The 18,614-nt window shown below is 41.4% G+C and overlaps 1 protein-coding gene across 1 annotated transcript; it reads right to left on the bottom strand.

The window, feature by feature from the left end:
• Positions 1–14,008: 14,008 nt before the first annotated feature.
• Positions 14,009–18,077, bottom strand: LOC107695115 (protein phosphatase 1 regulatory subunit 29-like). Its single transcript, XM_016494924.1, has one exon. The coding sequence runs from the start codon at positions 17,839–17,841 to the stop codon at positions 15,139–15,141; it is 2,703 nt and encodes a 900-aa protein (XP_016350410.1). The 5' UTR covers positions 17,842–18,077; the 3' UTR covers positions 14,009–15,138.
• Positions 18,078–18,614: the final 537 nt, after the last annotated feature.

Genomic DNA, 18,614 nt, shown 5'->3' on the forward strand with positions numbered 1-18,614 from the left:
ATACGCACGAGAATCTGTCCATGCCTCTAAAACCGTTTGCACAATGACACACTATATTCAGAGTAATTGCATGGTGTCAGTGAGGCGTTTTTTCCCCTCAAGAATGAAAAGAGCTGCAGGCTGTACAAATGCAGATCATTCCTCACCGCTGCTGTACCTCAGGAATATTTTGCCTTATCTGTGAAAAACACTAATCATAAGAGAGCATTAAATGAATGAATAATATTTGAAAAGCTGAAAATGTAATTGTTGGTAATGTTTGTGGGGGCAGTAGTCACATTAAGGTTAAAGAGGTGTGTTGCATTATTCAAACAGTCGGTCCTCTGTATTACCACGGGCAAATCTGTTGACCTCATCCTGTCCACAAGTAGTTATTGTGCTGCTGAGAGCAGCATTTAGCCTGTGTGGCCCTGTGCTCTCTGTGTCTGGGTGTACAGTGGCCTCAGAATATTTGGACACTTAAAAATGAAGAAATTATTTATTCTACTATGACTTTCACTAGCTGGTTTCAAAGTGATTTTAGTGCATATGTACAGATGTTTTCCGGTGTCATCATCACATTAATGTGCTTCACTGACATTTGACAACCAGAAATTATCACAATGCATTTATTGTTTTTAAACTTAACAAATGTTGTTTTGTATAAAGCATTGCTTAAAAAGTGTGCTATATTTCTTTAAAATAAATGTCACTGGCTTTGACATTTTGTTGTGGAATAACGTGTGACTGATGTGTCTAAATACTTTTTCATGACCATTTTTCTTTATAACAAATGACACTAGTTAGATATTCACGGTTCAGAGAAAGACAACACAAAATAGTTTTTCCCCCTCATAAATGCAACAACATTGGAGGAAAACAATGAAAAAGGATCATAAATACTTAACACGTCTTCACACTGTATGAAATATTGAGGGGCCTGATGAAGTCTTGCAGGGTCATTCCCAGCTCAGGAGAATATTCTCCACCTCACCTCACTGTCCTCCAGGGATTTCTTCTATCTGTTTCAAAGGTTAATGCTCCAACAAGTCAACCATGTATCAACTCTGCTCTGACTATGCTTGTGTTCTGGGACTGTACAACACCTGCGATTCAAAGCATCTTGCAAGTCTGATTACTGTTCAGTTTGTCAACTTACTGGAAAGTTTATTGCTCAGAAGTCACTGAATTTATTTGACCAGTGTAAAGTTTGGGGGTTGTAAGACCATGGGCGCATTTATTTGATCAAAAAGAAACAGTAAAATAGTAATATTGCAAAATATATTTACAATTTAAAATAATATGCCATTACTCCAGTCTTCAGTGTCTCATGATCCTTCAGAAATCACTATAATATGCTGATTTGCTGCTCAATAAATATTTCTTATTATTATCAATGTTGAAAACAGTTGTGCTGCTTAATTTTTTAATGGAAACAATGATACTTTTTTTCCCCCCAGGATCCTTTTACGAATAAAAAGAATAAAAAACTTACTGACCCCAAACTTTTGCATAGTTGTATATATGTAATATAATTTTCATTTATATTCATGGAATAACCATTTCTGTATAAACACATTTTATTTTTAAAAAGGAACTGGAGCTTCAAAAATTATAGCGGCAAAAGTGTTAAGATTTTTGTCTCTGTATCCAAATACTCAAATAACAAGATCAGCACTTTTGTTTTCAATAACCACTTAAGCAAATGATTTACCAATTTTCTGTTTATTTAATAACTTTGCAGCATTTCATAATCTATTTTTCTTCACAAATCTTTCTCCACTGTGATCGTTGCAGTTAATATGAGCCCACTTTGCACATCCATTACAACTAATCCATTTCTGCCCAATTATGGAAAACAGCTTATTGCAGTTGAAGCATTCGGCATCTTTCACTTCTGTACCGTGGGTGGCTTTTTGACCACAGTGGGTTTTTCAGGGTTTTTTTTTATTTTTATTAAACCACAAATAGCATCCGTGGACTTACTGTCAAATATAAGTGCATATCTTTTAGATATATTTCAATATAAGCATACACGTTTCAGAGATTCTCACTGGCACTGTAACTTCATTATATTTTCAAATAACCTCAAATCAAAAGGGTCTTTTAAACCAGAGAGGCCTTCATAGTTTCTAAATTCACTTCATCTAGAAGTCTTTTTTTTTCCATCTTCTTTCTCTTTCTCTCTGCAGCTTTGAGGAGAGATTGTTGCACGTCTTAAGTCTTCATTGGCAGCATGACTGAAAGTCTCTCTCCTACAGGCATGAATGATTTATCTTGGTCAGGACATTCATATCCACCCTGTTGTATCACCCCCTCATCAATCATGCACTCCCACACAACATTTTTAATTGCTTCATAATTTAGTGGGCTTTGTGTGTTGATGACTTAATGTACGTTTGAAGGAATAAGAGTGCTCTCTATCTCAGCACAGAGAACAGAGAAGGATGCATGGACTCTTACTGGAGCTCTATTCGTTCTTGTTGTTAAATGAGGTGAAGTTTATTCATTATCCACTCTTTCTATAGTTCAGAACTTCTGTTTGTGTCTTTTGCTCAAGGTTTTGAAAAAAAAGAAAGAGAACAAAAAATGCTCACTTTAATGAATAGGCTTAAATAACCTCGTGCATTTGCATTTGATAAAACCTGGAAAATGTATGGAGTCATTTGTACAAGCTTATTGTATGCGATCAAAGATCCCAAGGAAATGTACAAAGAAAGCGATACTGAAAGGAAACAAAAGACAACATTAAAAGAATAAACAATGAGAGGACAGAGGGGAAAGATAAATAACACCATTTATTGTTAAGAAAAGTAAGTATTAATTATTATTAATTGATAAGATTCATGTGCTTTCTATTGAATCAGTCACATATTTTGAGTGTTCAAAGGTAACGACAAGAAGGAATTACAATGTTCTTTACAAGTTTCTTCTTTAAGACACATATTATATTTTAGGATATTTTTAGGATATGTTTTTTTTTCCCTTCAAGTGCAACAGACTACTTCAGAAAAGTTGAGAGAATTACGAGATGTTCCTGTGAGGGAACATGCAGAGAAACGTCTCAACTTTCACCCACACAGCATCATGATTTACGGTTCATACTACTACTGGACATGATGGTAAAAAGCCATTGACTCACAATGGAACCATTTATGCTTATTTGGAATTTCTTAGCAGTTTGATCTCATAAATTCACAAACTATCTGATAGAAAATGACAAGAGATTTCTCCATTTTTACACATTTAGTGTAAGTCAGGGTGCAAATGATTTCTTTGGTCCTCTGAGACACAAAGTCGCATTTACAAGCTACAATATGAGCAAGACATTTCTGCAGTTATTCAGCAAATGATAATAAAATGATGAAGAGGAGCGTTATAACCTGGCATTTATCCAAATGGTGAGGACAAAGTTCACATATTTTCCAATAATTTCTTTAGTGCCGTCTACACTATGACGATTGCTCTGCCATTATTTGAATGAGCTACCAGAAGTATATTATTGTAGACTCACTGAATTTAGATTAAACTTAAAACATCACATATAAAATTTACTATGGTTAGATATTGTGCGTGTTGGTCAGATAGTCTCTCCTTTTCAAGTGGGCAGCTTTGGCCAGAATAAGCTGCAAAGTGAACCAACATTTACGCCAAAAAGAAAAAGTTTGGCTCTGCAAGATGTTCTGTATGTATTACATTTCTCACACTTGTTTATCTGCGATTCAAGCAAAGATTTAAAGCTGAGCAAAAGAGTCACTTAGCAGATTTCAATAGCAATACTCATAACTCTGGTCACACACACACACACACACACACAAGATAAGATGAGAGTTGCAGAATACCAATGCATCTTCAAGGATATGTGGCAATATTTTTTGTGAATAAACCAGTTAATGCATCTGAAACTTTTTTATTACAAATTTATTGCAAATATAGAAATAGATCTTTTGTACAGAATTTGTGGTGAAGATGTAGGATATAATTACCAGCTAAATAAATGTAAGTAAACCATTTCAGAGGCTTTCCCCCCCTTCACATCAAAGAAATTCTGTCCTTTCTGAGATCCATTCCTTAGATAGAAAGAGAGGCAAATAAATATACAGCTGATCTCTCATTGTGGATGAGGCGCTTTAAAATCACTGAAATTAATTTTGAATTCTATCAAATCCTGTAGCTGAAGGTTCAGACTTATGATGTCCAATATTAAAGTATTATAAAACTCACTCACAGTTGTAGATATTTTGTGTTGCCATGGAAAAGCTTTGCTTTCCACTTAAAAAAAGTCAATTTTTCCCACATTTCTGCCTTTTTCAGAATCCTACTCTCAACCAATAAAATGCTATATATAGTCTGTTATTTATATATGTATAGTGCTCTAAGAGGAGAATGAACTGAAGGGCCATTGGCAAGAGTTCAGACATGATTAGCTTGGTGTTGTGGTTTGGCTCAAGACATGCCGTTGTGGCCTCTCGGCCTTAAATAATCAATTCAGGCCTCTTCATTCAGTCGGACCAAATAGAGAATGACATCCTCTACAGCCTCCAGAGACTCCAGCCTCCCGAACAGACCAGCCCCTCTCTAAGTACCTCTCTTTCACTGCCCATGGACTATTCCACCCACTGGCTTCTCAGAAACGCTGAAACATTCATTCGCTGATGTTTACTTTATCATTGATCCAATGAGCAGCTGTGCACGGGAGAATGTTTTTCTCCAGCCGAGGCGAGGGGCTACTGCGGGACACCTGCAAGGTTAATGTAGTGGATGTGCCGTATACTCTCATTTATTGATCTGGAGTCTGCTGGGCGGCACTGAGTTCTACAAAGGATGAATTGACCCAGCTAGGATCTCGCTTTTCTTTTTTATTGCCGAGAAATAACCATAAGTGATAAAGGTCTCATTTTGGCACTAAACAAGACTGACTAATAAATCTAAATTTTTTTTATGGCAGAATACAAAGCTTTCCCATGACATTGTTTCAGGCAGCTTTTTTCTTGGTTTAAAATGGTAGTAAGTATTTCAGTGACAGCAATGGAAGTAGTTCAACATCACTGAGGTATAAATAAACCTCAGTATCATCCCTCAAAATGATGGCAAGTTCTGACAATATTTCAATGCCTAATCTTTGCTTTGTTTGCAACATATATCCACTCAATATGCACAACAATATAATTAATCTCTTTGAAAAATACAGGAAATCATGCAAACATGACACTTTGTTTCTATTTCTGCCACTTTCTATGGCCTCAGATTAAATCAGATCTGGATAACGTGGATCACTGCATTAACCCAGTCGAAAGCTATGCAACATGTTACTCTAAGATCATCTGAAACCTCCCACCCCGAAACATAATAATAACAATTACAACTAGAACTTTAGTGACAAAAAACAACTTTGATCTTTTTACAAAGTTTGAAATTTACAAATATAGCTATTTGTCTACTATTTACCTCCAGTTTTATTTTTTGGAACAGGAAATCATATTTGTGAAAGGAGGGCTAATAAAGCAAATGAGAAGAAAAGAAGATGCTTGCTAATAATTGTCATAAAAGTTCCTGAGCCATATTTTAAGACAGGTGAAGGCTCAAAGATGCTCAAGAGCACATAGACAGACCGACAGAGAACAAATGAACGACAGAGTAGACCTAAACACCACCCCCTCAAACTCCTACTCTGTGATTTCTACCCGCTTTACAAAGTGCCAAAGTCAGGCTGTAAGTCACATTCTGTGAATCCTCTGCAATTTATACACAAAAAACACTCTGAGATGTGCATGTTTCCACAATAAAAATAAAAAATCTCTCCATTAGTGCACAAGCCCCTCTATGCAAAACATTTTGTACTTGCATTAAAAAAAAACTCACAAGGGAGTTAACAAGAAGTTGTTTTATAATAAAAATGTTGTCACATTATTGCAATGACGGGTCCCCTTCACATAACTATACAAATGCAATTCTCTTTTTCTCTGTAAGCCCTATTGTTGGACACTTGCAATTGCAAGAAATAATAAAGTCTTAGCCTTAGTTGTTTCATTAAATGTCCTCTATTCTTATTCACAGCATGTTACTGGAGCATCACTCCCATCTTCAGACAGCAGTGACGGCAGTGTCTGAATATGGGAGTGATGCTCCAGTGATATCTTGATATGTTGGCCTGTAGACGGAGAGTGAGACTACAGAGGGAATGAGTGAAAGATTACAAGGACAGCAAGCTGATGGAGTCTGAATTTAATTGAGAAGTGAGTGATGGAGAGGGATAAAACAGCACCCAGGATTAACTGGCGTGATCTCCTAGTGTGAATTGCTGGGAAAATCCAGCAAAATCCTAGTTAGCTGCTTTGATATTCCCATGTGAAATTTGAATTTGAAACATTTCCCACGAATTCTGAGTGGAAAGAGCAAAGCTGTTAATAGTCCATCCAAAAATTACAATTCTGACATTATTTACATTCCAAAATGCGACTAACTTACTTTCTTCTGTGGAATAACAAAAAAGTGATATTTTAAAATAATGTTCACACAGCAAAGCATCTTCATAGCGACCATGGCTGTTATGTTTCAAACAAAATAAAACAAAACAAAAAAAACACCCTGAGGGTGACTATTTTCATTTTGGGGTGAACTATTCCTTTGAAATGAACCAATGAACCACAAACATTTGGATCTAATCGGTGATCAAAAGCAATTTAAACTCTCTACTCATCTAAGGTAGCTTTTTTCCCCCTTCATAGCATTACAGATTGGGCATGTTATTTATTCATTCAAGGCTCCAGTCATTATCAGGTTGAAGCAGCTTGCATACTCTGTTCCTCTCTCTCCTCTCAAAGTACTCCTACACACTTGCTGCATCATCTCCAGCCCTGATTTACTGTCTCCTCCTGATCCTGAGTGTTTAATGTGTTTTTCATCATCATACCGACATTCTCTGATTCACTTTGATGAGCTCGTTCAGAGTTAACCCCTCTCTCCTGCACTTGTTTCATCACTCAGTGCATGCTTTTGTCTCTCCATCACAGTTTAATATAAAGATTTATGCCTTAATTAGGTTATCAAAGCCCATGGGCTGCGTGTTGGAGAAGCACAGAAAAGGACCCTTTTATTGTCTCCTCTAGTTGTAAACAATTGCGATTATCCATCCTGTAGCCTGTCTCTGGCAAACCTGCCATGTTTTCCACCCCGCCGTCAAACCAGAATTCAGAGAACATTTGAGAGAAAAGAACAAACAAGCGGAAAATATCAGAGGGAAAACGTGGCAGTGTGGTGCTCTTCTGCGCAAAGAGGGAGAAAACGACTTAAAAGCTTCATATAAGAGGCACAATTATCCTGACTCCAGAGACCCTTGGAGTGATTCTCTAAGCTTCTTTTGAGCATGAACAAAGACAGGCAAAGCCAACGAGGGGGACCTTCAAAGACACATCAGAACACGGTGACTGCATGTAGTCATTTGCACTGGATTTAAGGGGCAATAATAAGCTTGAAAAAACAATGTTTGGTCCTGAGTAATTATTAAGGATTCTGTTCTTGTATAAAGAAGTAAATTATTTTAAATATGTTCATTACAAATTGAGAACTCTGGTGAAGACTCTGGACTCAAAGCAACCTTAGTTTCAAAAGAAGTAATGAATAATAGGGATTTATGATGTAACAGAACTAGTTCCCTATCTGTCGGTCACTAAGAGTTATGTCGTGACGACATTAGGGGTCTAACTTGGGAGCCCAATCATCTCTGAGTTTAAGAGAAAATGCCAATGAGAATTGGCTAGTGGATTTTACATGCTGAGCCACTCCCCGTGCACACGGGTATATAAGGCAACAGCGCGCATCCACTCACTAGATTTTTGCTTCGGAGCCGAGTAGTATATGGTGTCCACCTTACTACAAAGCCATTCATCTTTGTGTACAAAGAGGCTGTTACTGGTCGGTGTTACGGCACGTTACAGCAGTGTCCCTGTCAGCAGCGATTCCCCTGGGTGCTTCGTCTAAAAGAGCAAGTTTCCTCTAAAAGAGCAAATTATGGACGATTCGCGTCTTTTTCAAGATTCCGTTTCGTCCGTGTCCTTCTGGATGCCCTTGGCATCAAGTGTCCCGGCATGTCGTTGTCACGACAGATGCCTCCAATACAGGCTGGGGCGCTACGTGCAACGGGCAGGCAGCTTCGGGGTCCTGGACAGGATGTCGACTGATTTGGCACATCAACTGTCTGGAGTTGCTGGCAGTGCATCTAGTCTTGTGGCAGATCTGGCCGCTGCTGCTGGACAAGCACGGGTTGGTCAGGACGGACAACACTGCGGCTGTTTCGTACATCAACCGACAGGGCAGTCTACGATCACATCGCATGTCTCAACTTGCCTGCCATCTCCTCCTCTGGAGTCAGACGTGGCTCAAGTCACTGCGCACCTTCCACATTTCGGGGGAGCTCAATCGTGTGGCCGACGCGCTCTCACGACAGCTCACTTTCCCCCGGAAAATGGCGACTCCATCCCCAGACGGTCCAGCTGATCTGGAGTCGATTCGGGCAAGCTCAGGTGGACCTGTTTGTTTCCCACTGTCCTCCCACTGCCTACCACTTCCCAGGCCCCCCTGGGCACGGATGCACTGGCACACAGCTGACCCCGGGCTCTACGCAAGTATGTGTTTCCCCCAGTAAGCATGCACGCACAGACACTGTGCAAGGTCAGGGAGGACGAGGAACAGGTCCTGTTGGTTGCGCCTTACTGACCCACTCGGACCTGGTTTTCGGAACTCATGCTCCTCGTGACAACCCCTCCCTGGCGCATCCCCCTGAGGAAAGAGCTTCTTTCTCAGGGGCTGGACACCATATGGCACCCATGTCCAGATCTCTGGAACCTCCACGTGTGGCTTCTGGACGGGACGCGGCAGACCTAAGTGATCTGCCACCAGCGGTGGTAGACACTATCACTCAGGCTAGAGCCCCCTCTACGAGGCAGGCCTATGCTTTGAAGTGGAGTCTATTCACGAATTGGTGTTCTTCTCACCGAGAAGACCCCCGGAGATGCTCAATTAGAGTCGTGCTTTCTTTCCTGCAAAAAAGGTTGGCGTGCAAGCTCTCACCCTCCACCTTGAAAGTGTATGTTGCTGCTATTGCAGCATATCACGATGCAGTGGACGGCCCTAGAGCTCCCTCTACGAGGCAGGCCTATGCTTTGAAGTGGAGTCTATTCACGAATTGGTGTTCTTCTCACCGAGAAGACCCCCGGAGATGCTCAATTAGAGTCGTGCTTTCTTTCCTGCAAAAAAGGTTGGCGTGCAAGCTCTCACCCTCCACCTTGAAAGTGTATGTTGCTGCTATTGCAGCATATCACGATGCAGTGGACGGCCGGTCCCTGGGGAAACATGACCTGATCGTTAGGTTCCTGAGGGGTGCCAGAAGGTTGAATCCTCCTATGACACCCCTGATACCCTCCTGGGATCGCTCTGTTGTCCTGGCTGGACTTCAGAGGGGTCCCTTTGAGCCGCTGGATTCAGTTGAGCTGAAGTTCCTGTTTTTTTTTATGAGAAGTGCTCCTGATCACGCTCACTTCCATCAAGAGGGTCGGGGACCTCCAAGCATTTTCGGTAAGTGAAGAGTGCCTTGTGATCGGGTCGGCATACTCACACGTTGTCCTGAGACCCCGGCCTGGATACGTGCCCAAGGTTCCCACCACTCCCTTCAGGGATCAGGTGGTGAGCCTGCAAGCGCGAACCTGCAAGCGCTGCCCTCAGAGGAGGCAGATCTAGCCTTGGCGTTGCTGTGTCCCATAAGAGCGTTACGCATATACGTGGACAACATCCAGAGCTTCAGAAGCTCTGAGCAGCTCCTTGTCTGCTTTGGAGGTCAGCAGAAAGGGAACACTGGATAGTGGATGCCATCGCCTTGGCGAAACTGAGAAAAATGACTTTAAAGTTTTTTACTTGTCCAGCCAAATTAATTATAGGTAGGACACTGGAAATTTGGCAATTAGATGTTTTAGTAATGAAAATTATCTACATTAAAAAATTGTGAGCTCAAACTTGATTTTTACCCGTTTTGAAGTTAATGTACTCTGCCTTTGCAATTGTCTGCAAAACGTGAGAAGTCACACCAAGGCAAGAGGCAGTAACTTCCACATTATCAATAATTGGTTAATTGGTTAAATACGGGTAATCCCATATGCGTATTCTTCCATGGTAAAGTTTCCCTCTCTGTAAACCCGTGTCTTCCCTTGACAGACCCGCTCTGTCAGTCTCTTCTGGCAGTTGGTCCATCCCTACTCTAAGGTAGGACCTGCCTCAGAGACCCATTCCATATGTAGTACTGCCCCCTGGGTCAGCATCTCCACATGTCACCTCCCTACGGGTAGGATGTGCTCTCCGTAGCGACCTTTTCCTTAAGGCTCCCTTCCCCATCGTTCTGCCAGGCTGAAATGAACAAATAGGAAAGATTTGAAGCAATCTTTCACTGAAATCCCTTCCAAAATCTTTTTTTGTGGACGGAACAGCATCATGGCCTTCTCCAGCAGCGATGTAAACACCATTTGGTCTCCTTCGGTACCAAGGTCAGTGAATTTGCGCTGGGGCTTTGGGAAGGTTACGACCTTAGCGTAGCTTTTGTCTTGACACGCTACGGCTTGTCAACATTTGCAGCGCCACAGGGTTGTGACGATGTTCAGGTTGTGGCGTTTTCCATAGACCCCTAATGTCGTCACGACATAACTCGTAGTGACCGACAGATAGGGAATGTCTCGGTTACGTACGTAACCCTCGTTCCCTGATGGAGGGAACGGAGACGTTATGTCCCCATGCCACAACCTTGAACCATTCGCTGTTGCCGGGACACGTTCTCGGCTCCTCAGCGTAAAACCTAGTGAATGGATGTGCATGTATACCTTATATACCTGTGTGCACGGGGAGTGGCTCAGCATGCAAAATCCACTAGCCAATTCTCATTGGTGTTTTCTCTTAAACTCAGAGATAATTGGGCTCCCAAGTTAGAACCCTAATGTTGTCACGACATAACGTCTCCATTCCTTCCATCAGGGAACAAGGGTTACGTACGTAACCGAGACGTTACCTGCAAAAGTTTCCCTTTTGTCACTTTCTTGCGATTCCAAGGCCATTAAAAAGAAAGGAAGCTGGAATGAAAATCTTGTTTCAAAGCATTAAACCATATCTCTTTTGCTCTCTTCAAGCCAATCTCCTTCCATAGTGTCTAACACTAAGAGGAGGCTAAAGAGCTTAGAAAAGTAAAAACTGCTGTGGAAAAGTAATCCACTTTATGCTCTGTGTAATATTGCTGAAAGCTGACAATGATTAATGTCAAAGTATTTTCTACTCTTAGTACAACCAACTTCCTTAACACGACTATAGTGAGAGGGCCTTCAGAAAGAACCTATTAGTATAAAGAGGCTATTTAAAATATGGGTCTATGACCAAAAGTGAATTATGCAACACTGTCAAATATCCTATGTCAAGCGCATACAGTCCACTATAGATCACCATTTTGTTCAACCAGAGCTGGTATCAACAGTTGACATGACACCCCCGGCCAAAATAGGTTCTTCAGGAACTTCTGAATTGTTAACAAAATCAAACTGTTGACAGTTAGACTAGCATGGAGCAGGAATATAATGATACTTTAGCACAGGGATGAGAAGAAGAGACAGACACATGCATTATTCAACTCTGAAAAAAAAGCTGTATTCCAAGAGGTGAAGCTCTGACCCCAAACCATCCACTGTGATTAGTTCAGCGTAAAGAAAGTGCCATTGCCATAAAATGACTGTTAGCTCTGTAGTAGGGTAGTAAACAAACATGTTGTTTGGCTGAACTGGGCAATTATGCATGACTTGTCAAGTCAAAAGTTAAAGGCCAAGTAAAAGAAAGAAATAATTAAATAATGAAATAGCATATGAATAAAGGTCTGTTATAAAAATATGATTTGGTGGAGGGAGACCTTAAATTAAAATAACTGAATCGCCTGTTTGTCCTGAATGAATGGGAAAACACTGAGGGAATATTCAAGGAGATTGGCCTTGAGCAAAGAGAAAAGAGAACACCACAGTCTTACTCCCCAGCAAAGTATGATAAGAAAAAGCAGTAAGTACACATTTTCTTAAACAAATAATACATAAAATATCTTACAGATGCCATGCTAATAGTATTATTACTTCCCTCTTTTGTTATTCAACTTTGAATTCATAGCAAATATGTCTGACAAGCATTTGTACAGGAGTGCAAAGTTTTTTGTTTTTTTTTGCTTTCTTTTTTTCCTTGTCAGTGAGGGGAGGCACAATAAAAACCACATCTAAAAACATAAAGCTGGGCATCAGATTTTACTGTTATAAAAACGAACAGTCATATATGATTGAGCATTCATGGTTAGTTCCTTCAGACCAGTCCAAGTGGTTTTAAAATCAAGTTCGTAAAGTAAGGAAAATGTCACAGTAAGCCTCCGGTAGCAGTCCTTCATGGGTCCATTTCCATTGCCCGAGAACAGTTTGTCCAGTTATGGTCCAATTTATCTCTCTGTAATGTCTTCAAGTACACAAATAGTGCCCTAATAATCCACATATGTTATGGCTGCTGCTGTTCCTCCTTGTGTAAACCATTAAGCATCCTATAAACAACCTGTTGTCGTACACCTTGGACTGGCTTTTTTTTAAAGCCCCCGAAAAAAAAGAGAGAACAAAAGAGACATTGTGCCTGAGTGTATGTCAAATGTTAGCAGGTAGGCTACCTATCACATATTTACAATGAAAAACCTTAATTGAGAGAAATGGTAAGAAAGATGCTATATAAACGTATGTACAATGAACCCCTTATTAAATAATGGGATTTACAGAAAATGAACCACACAGCATGTGTAAACAAACATGTTGAACAGCTCGTTATGTGGTACTACAACAAATAACAGACCTTTTTACTGAAGGCACATAAACACCTGATGCTGAAAAAAGGGGGTAAAATAAAAAGGGTTTGCTGGCTAATTCTAAACCCCATACGAACTGTTTGCATCTAATTTATCTCATGATTTTCAAACGGGTCATCTCAGACATGTTTCACCAGTAGTGATGTCAAGTTAAGTGCCTGTGACAAAGTAATGTTAATAAGTTCTCAGAAAAACCCATCTGAATTGTGAAGTCTGAAAAGTTTCCCATGCTCTTCTCCATGCAATTATAATGAATCATGACGCAGCTTTTAAGCTCCAAAAAGGATGCGAAAGCATAAAAGTATCATGAAACTGGTTTATGTGGCTCGTATGCTACATTCCAAGTCTTCTGAGGACACACAATAGCTTTGAGAAACAGATTTGTTGTGTCCTTTTTGAAGTTTGAAAGCTCAGTCCACATTCATTGTATATGTATGGAAAACAGTCAGTTCAAAATGTCACCTCTTTGTTTCTGCAGAAGAAAGTAAGTCATACAGTACAACACAAGACTGAGTGCAGAATTTTAATGTTTGGGTGAAACTATCCCTTTAAGCCATATATTTGGAGGGGGTGGGGGTATAATTATACTTCACTGAGTAAACGCCATTCATTTGATTTCATGTGCCCATTGAATGTCTCACCTGCCACTTCATACTTACAGTATGAGAGTGCATAGCAAACGAATGTATATTTTCCCACAGTGCCACTAATCTAATTTTTTGGTTTATTGGTCCATGAAACTGTAGGCTGAATGTGGTTGCTGTGAGAAGAAGAAAGAGTGATCTCTTTTAATCAAATTGGAGGTCTTGGCTGTTTACCCTTGCACACTAAAGGATATAGCCTTGGTTAATTGCTAAGTAGTTAGTCTAATCTAACTGGACATTAATAAAATAATGGCTGACAGAGGTGTTGGAGTTAATAATATTTGTCATTTTTACAATAAATCATACCATTAATAATGTATTATGAGATGAAAAGTCCTATGAGATTTATATTTGAGATTAAGTGGGAAGAGCTTGAAACCCAAGGTCGGTAAGTGATAACAAGAGCATAAAATATCTACACATTAAAAATAAATTATTTGTAATTTGTTATATAACTTAATTAATTCTTGCTCCTTCTGTCATAATTTCAATGTCAGCATCATGGATAATAATTCCCCCCACTAAATAAATAAACGAACAAAGAAGATCCTGGAGAAACATGTCATATAAAGCATCAGTTTAAAAGGGTCTAGGTCACTTTGCCTGTTGAATGTCTCCGCTGTCAGCAACAGGCTTCCAAAAGCCAATTAATGGACTAAACAAATTGACCTTAGGGCAGAGGAACAGAATAAATAAACCTCTGCTGCCAACAGCCACTTTGTGCTCATGCTGTGATACAGGTGACAAGGTAACCTCTGATAAGAAAATTCTATTAATAATGCATCAGTGATGAAAGATGCACAGAGCTATGTCTGTTTAATCTCCAACACAGATCTATGCTTTTTCCACAGACCATAGTAAATCTACAGTATTTTCTCTAGCACTAGCACTTGCACTATTTATGTCATCCTGCTCAGCACAGCAAGCAGCTGCCAAACACGGCTGACTATTCCAAAGCTCCCCAGGGAGATTCTTCTGTTTCATTTTTTATCTTTTCCTTCCCTCCATTCTTTTATTTTTCACATGAGGAGTGCTATTGAAATGTAAATTTGGTTGCTCTGTGCATAGTCTCTGCAATATGGAAGGGGGAAACTGCGTTTGACAGGTTTGTAGAAAATCAGCACATAATTTTATCCTCCTAAAACACACACTCATACATATTCCCACCTAACAAATGAATGTGATGGCCTGTGATTCGAGTGGGAGTATAAACAGAGATTCTGTCTCAGGCTGAACGAGGACTCAGGTTACAAAGGTCTCACCACTGATATGAATGATGAATACACAGATGAATACTGAGTAAAATACAATTATTTCAATTGTTGACAAATGATAAGCCCATCTGACCTTTTTCACTGAGTATGACAATGGTCAGTGCTCCAAATTACATCTCTGAATGTTATCTTATGTACGTAGTGTATCCTCAGGCTCTTGTACTCTCTTTCTGGTTCACTGTACAAAAACAGATTAAAACAACTTGTCCTCAAACCCTGACAAACTTGGCTCTGTTTTGCACACTGCAGCCATAACCCGACTTCTCACTATAGTTGCTCTTCCGGTTTATCAGGCAGTGAAGGAGACCTGCGCTGTGTTTCCACGCAGTCACATAGATTACAGCTTTTGCTGTGCCGACACACCCTTCCAGTAGTCAAGGATGTCATGCAAGTCCTCCCCCTTGGCAAACTGGACCTTTTTGCGCAAGGCATTTCCGGCTGTTACATAACAGGACTCCTCGCGTGGACCCTTTCTGTGGGGACGGAAGCGCTCCCAGATGCGCAAGGTGTTCTCGGAGGAGTATTCTGGACTCGAGGAGTAGCCAGAGTAATTGTGGTGACGGGGAGAGAGCTGAGAGTAGGAAGCAGCATCTCTCTTGGTGTGTGACAGAGGCTTGAGAAAAGAGACCCTTTGGGCTGGGGAGTCATGGAAGCCCTCATAATAAAGGGCAGGGACTGAGTGACGATGCTCTGCACAGTGGTAGTCTGGGTGCACCTCCAGGTGCTGCTGAAGGCCCATCCCATCTACAGTACCACCATCAATGCAACAGCCACCACCTCCACCACTACCTACCAAAGGGAGCCTCTCCAGGGGCTCACCACACCCCAGTGGGCTGCCCTTGTCTGGATACTGGCAGGGATCTGGGCTGTGGGGTTCCGGAACATCTAGGCTGTAAACGCGACCTTTCCCACTGGAAGGGCGGCAGTGCCTCTTGGAAGAAGAGACGATGACAGCTGCATCGGCACTCATCTGTCTTTGAATAGGCCTCACTGCAGAAGCTGGGGGAGGTGGACGGTATGGCGGTGACACAAAGCCGCCCCCTGTGATCCCAGGTCTCTCGGACAGAGGAGCTGTGAAGGGAAGAGGGGGTGGAGGAGGAATTTTTGGGGAAGGCAGGACTTGGCAAGTATCACTGACACTGGTAGAAATGGGAATCAGTCCTCTGGTCAGGGAGGAGGTAGAGGTAGGTGGAGGTGAGGTGGGACCACTTGCTGTGGTGGAAACAGTAGAGGTTCCAACAGAGTCCAGCTTAAGGGCATCAATGCAATTGTTAATTATCTGGTTGACCTTGTCAACCTCCATCGCAATTGTTGAAATCTCGGATGCTGATCCATGGCTATCATCATCTGAATCATCACCCAGGTCACTTCCATCATCCTCCCTGAGGTCTTCCTCCCGAATACCATGTATCACAGCTCCATCTCTCCCCCTTTCGTCTCCTCCTACAGAGGTCATAATATCCATATAGTTGCCCTTAGTGGCCATGGCCTCTGAGAAGGCAGTTGCCATCTTCTCTACTTGAGGGATGGAGGACAGACGTGAGGAACTAGTGTTGGCAGAACCATGGCCAAGCATGGCAGAGCTGGATGAGGAGGACATGGGTAGTTTGCCATGGTGATGCTGATGGTGGCTTTGCTCATGAAGTTTCTGGACAGCCATGGGGTCATTTGCCACTGCAGCTGCCACCTCTGGTCCGTATCGCATTTCCAGAATGGTCTTCTTCACACAAATGGATTTCTCTTTCTCTTCCTGTCGGCGTCGTCTTCGCAAGCAGTAGTAGACAAACCCGAGAACAATCAGCATTCCAAAGAGGCAGCCAACAATGGTCATGATGTAGTGGGTGGTCGTGGAGGGTGGAGGCATCAAGTCATCTGGATTTGGAGCTCTGGTAGAAAAGTATAAACAAGTGTGGTTGTAGCGCTGTGAGTTGCGTAAAGACGCCACACAGAAGGTGTAGTTGGTGTTCGGTTTGAGCTTATTAAGGGTGATCATTTCCTTTTTATTCTTCAAGTTCTTCACATACGACACAAAGCTCTGATTATACTGCACCAGGATGTACATCTTGCTGTATGGCTTTGGAATCTGGATCAGAAGGGATGCAGAGGAGAGAGACACATGCTGCAGTTTGATGCTCGGACTAAATGCATTGTCAGATGAGGAGGAAGTTGTAGGCTGATGGTATGGTCCAATGTGGTCAAACATGTCAGGACCTATGCCAGAAGAATCAGGATCAGGTGGCAGAGATGTCATCCCTGGAATTAGCACCCCATCCCGGCACACAGAGGAAAGGATATAGTGAGCACTCCGTCCGTGCCCAGCCACAGGACTCAGCAACGGATAGCCAAACAGCTCCCGAGGGGTCTCGCACTGAAGTCGATCATAGGTGTGTGTGACATTGTTGAAGGCCTCTAACCAGGCGAGGAAGCTGTAGAGCTCACAGCCACAGTGGAAAGGGTTTCCCGCAAGCTCACATCCCATGAGCCTGCCCAACACAGTGAAAGTGGATGGGTCTAGCCGGGCAAGCTTGTTCGATGACAGGTCCAGGTTGCTGAGGCTGGGGCACTCCCAGAATGCATTGGTGGCGATGACTTCTATGAGATTGTGCTGCAAGAAAAGGCATTGCATACGTCCCAGACCTCGCAACATGCCTTCAGTCAGGTTGGTTAGCTTGTTATATCCAAGTTGCAACACCTGTAGATTTGCTTGGCTTGCAAAAGCACCGTCTTCGATGTACGAGATCTCATTCTTGGTGAGGTTGAGGTCGGTCAGATTTGTGAAGCGACTCAAGGAGGTGAAAAAAATCGCTTTGATCTTGTTCTCATTAAGTCGCAAGTCATGTACTGTGTTGTTGATGTGCTGTGGGATTGTCTCATATGGTGGCTGGTTCTGGCTGCAGATGGCCAACCACACATAGCCTTTATCCCCCTCGATGAGCCAGCAGTCACTTCTGACCAATGCTGGCGGGCATAAGAGCATGAAAAAGGGAAGGATGAGGAGTGGGGTACAGGAAGGAGTGAGGCCAGTCAATAAACTCTTCATGATGGGAGTGGAGAGGAAGGAGTTGTTTTAAAATAAACGGAAACAAGGTTGGATTCTTATGCGAGTCCGCTATTGAGAGTACAGATCTTTCACATATGCAAAAAATGGATTTCCTTTTGGGTTGTCAAAGCTGTTGACTTGTCATGGTTTCTTGCAAAGTCATTTCTGCTCATATCCAGTATAGCTGAGTTAGTGCCTGAAACATTTTTCACGCTGATTTTGACTTGAAGGACAACTGCTGGAGTCCTCTCTGTTGAATCTGTCAAATAAAACAAAGAAAGAACATATGAGCTTAATTTAACAAATATAACAAAAGATAATCTCATATACAAAAATAAAAACCCAAATATACACAAATATTTTATTTTATATAAAATCAAAAATAAATAAATTATTCAACATGGCATTTTTTTAGTCAAATTCTACAAACTATTTATAAAATATAGCTTCATTTTTAAAATACCTCATTTGGTTATTTATCACTTTAAAACAGAATATGTAGCCACTACTAACATATGAGTCATAAAACATGACACAATAACATCCCCTAATGGATTCTGCACAATAATGAAAGACACTTCAACAACCCTTGAGAATCTCAAATCTTATCTATGCCTTAGTTCAAATATTTAACTGGTCCGTATTTTCATTACAGCTAATGATGAGATGCCACAAGCGCTTGTACAAGCTGGCACAAATGCATACATTTGTGTATATGTTCTTGGTTGTTGCTGTAAACTCCCTATATAAAACCAGGGAAACCCACTTCCATT

This window comes from Sinocyclocheilus anshuiensis, unplaced genomic scaffold (genome assembly GCF_001515605.1).
Source record: "Sinocyclocheilus anshuiensis isolate Anshui unplaced genomic scaffold, SAMN03320099.WGS_v1.1 scaffold1166, whole genome shotgun sequence".
In the NCBI taxonomy this organism is placed as follows: Eukaryota; Metazoa; Chordata; class Actinopteri; order Cypriniformes; family Cyprinidae; genus Sinocyclocheilus; species Sinocyclocheilus anshuiensis.

Excerpts from the sequence above, each read along its gene's own strand:
- LOC107695115 (XM_016494924.1), bottom strand. The coding sequence starts at position 17,841 with ATGAAGAGTTTATTGACTGGCCTCACTCCTTCCTGTACCCCACTCCTC.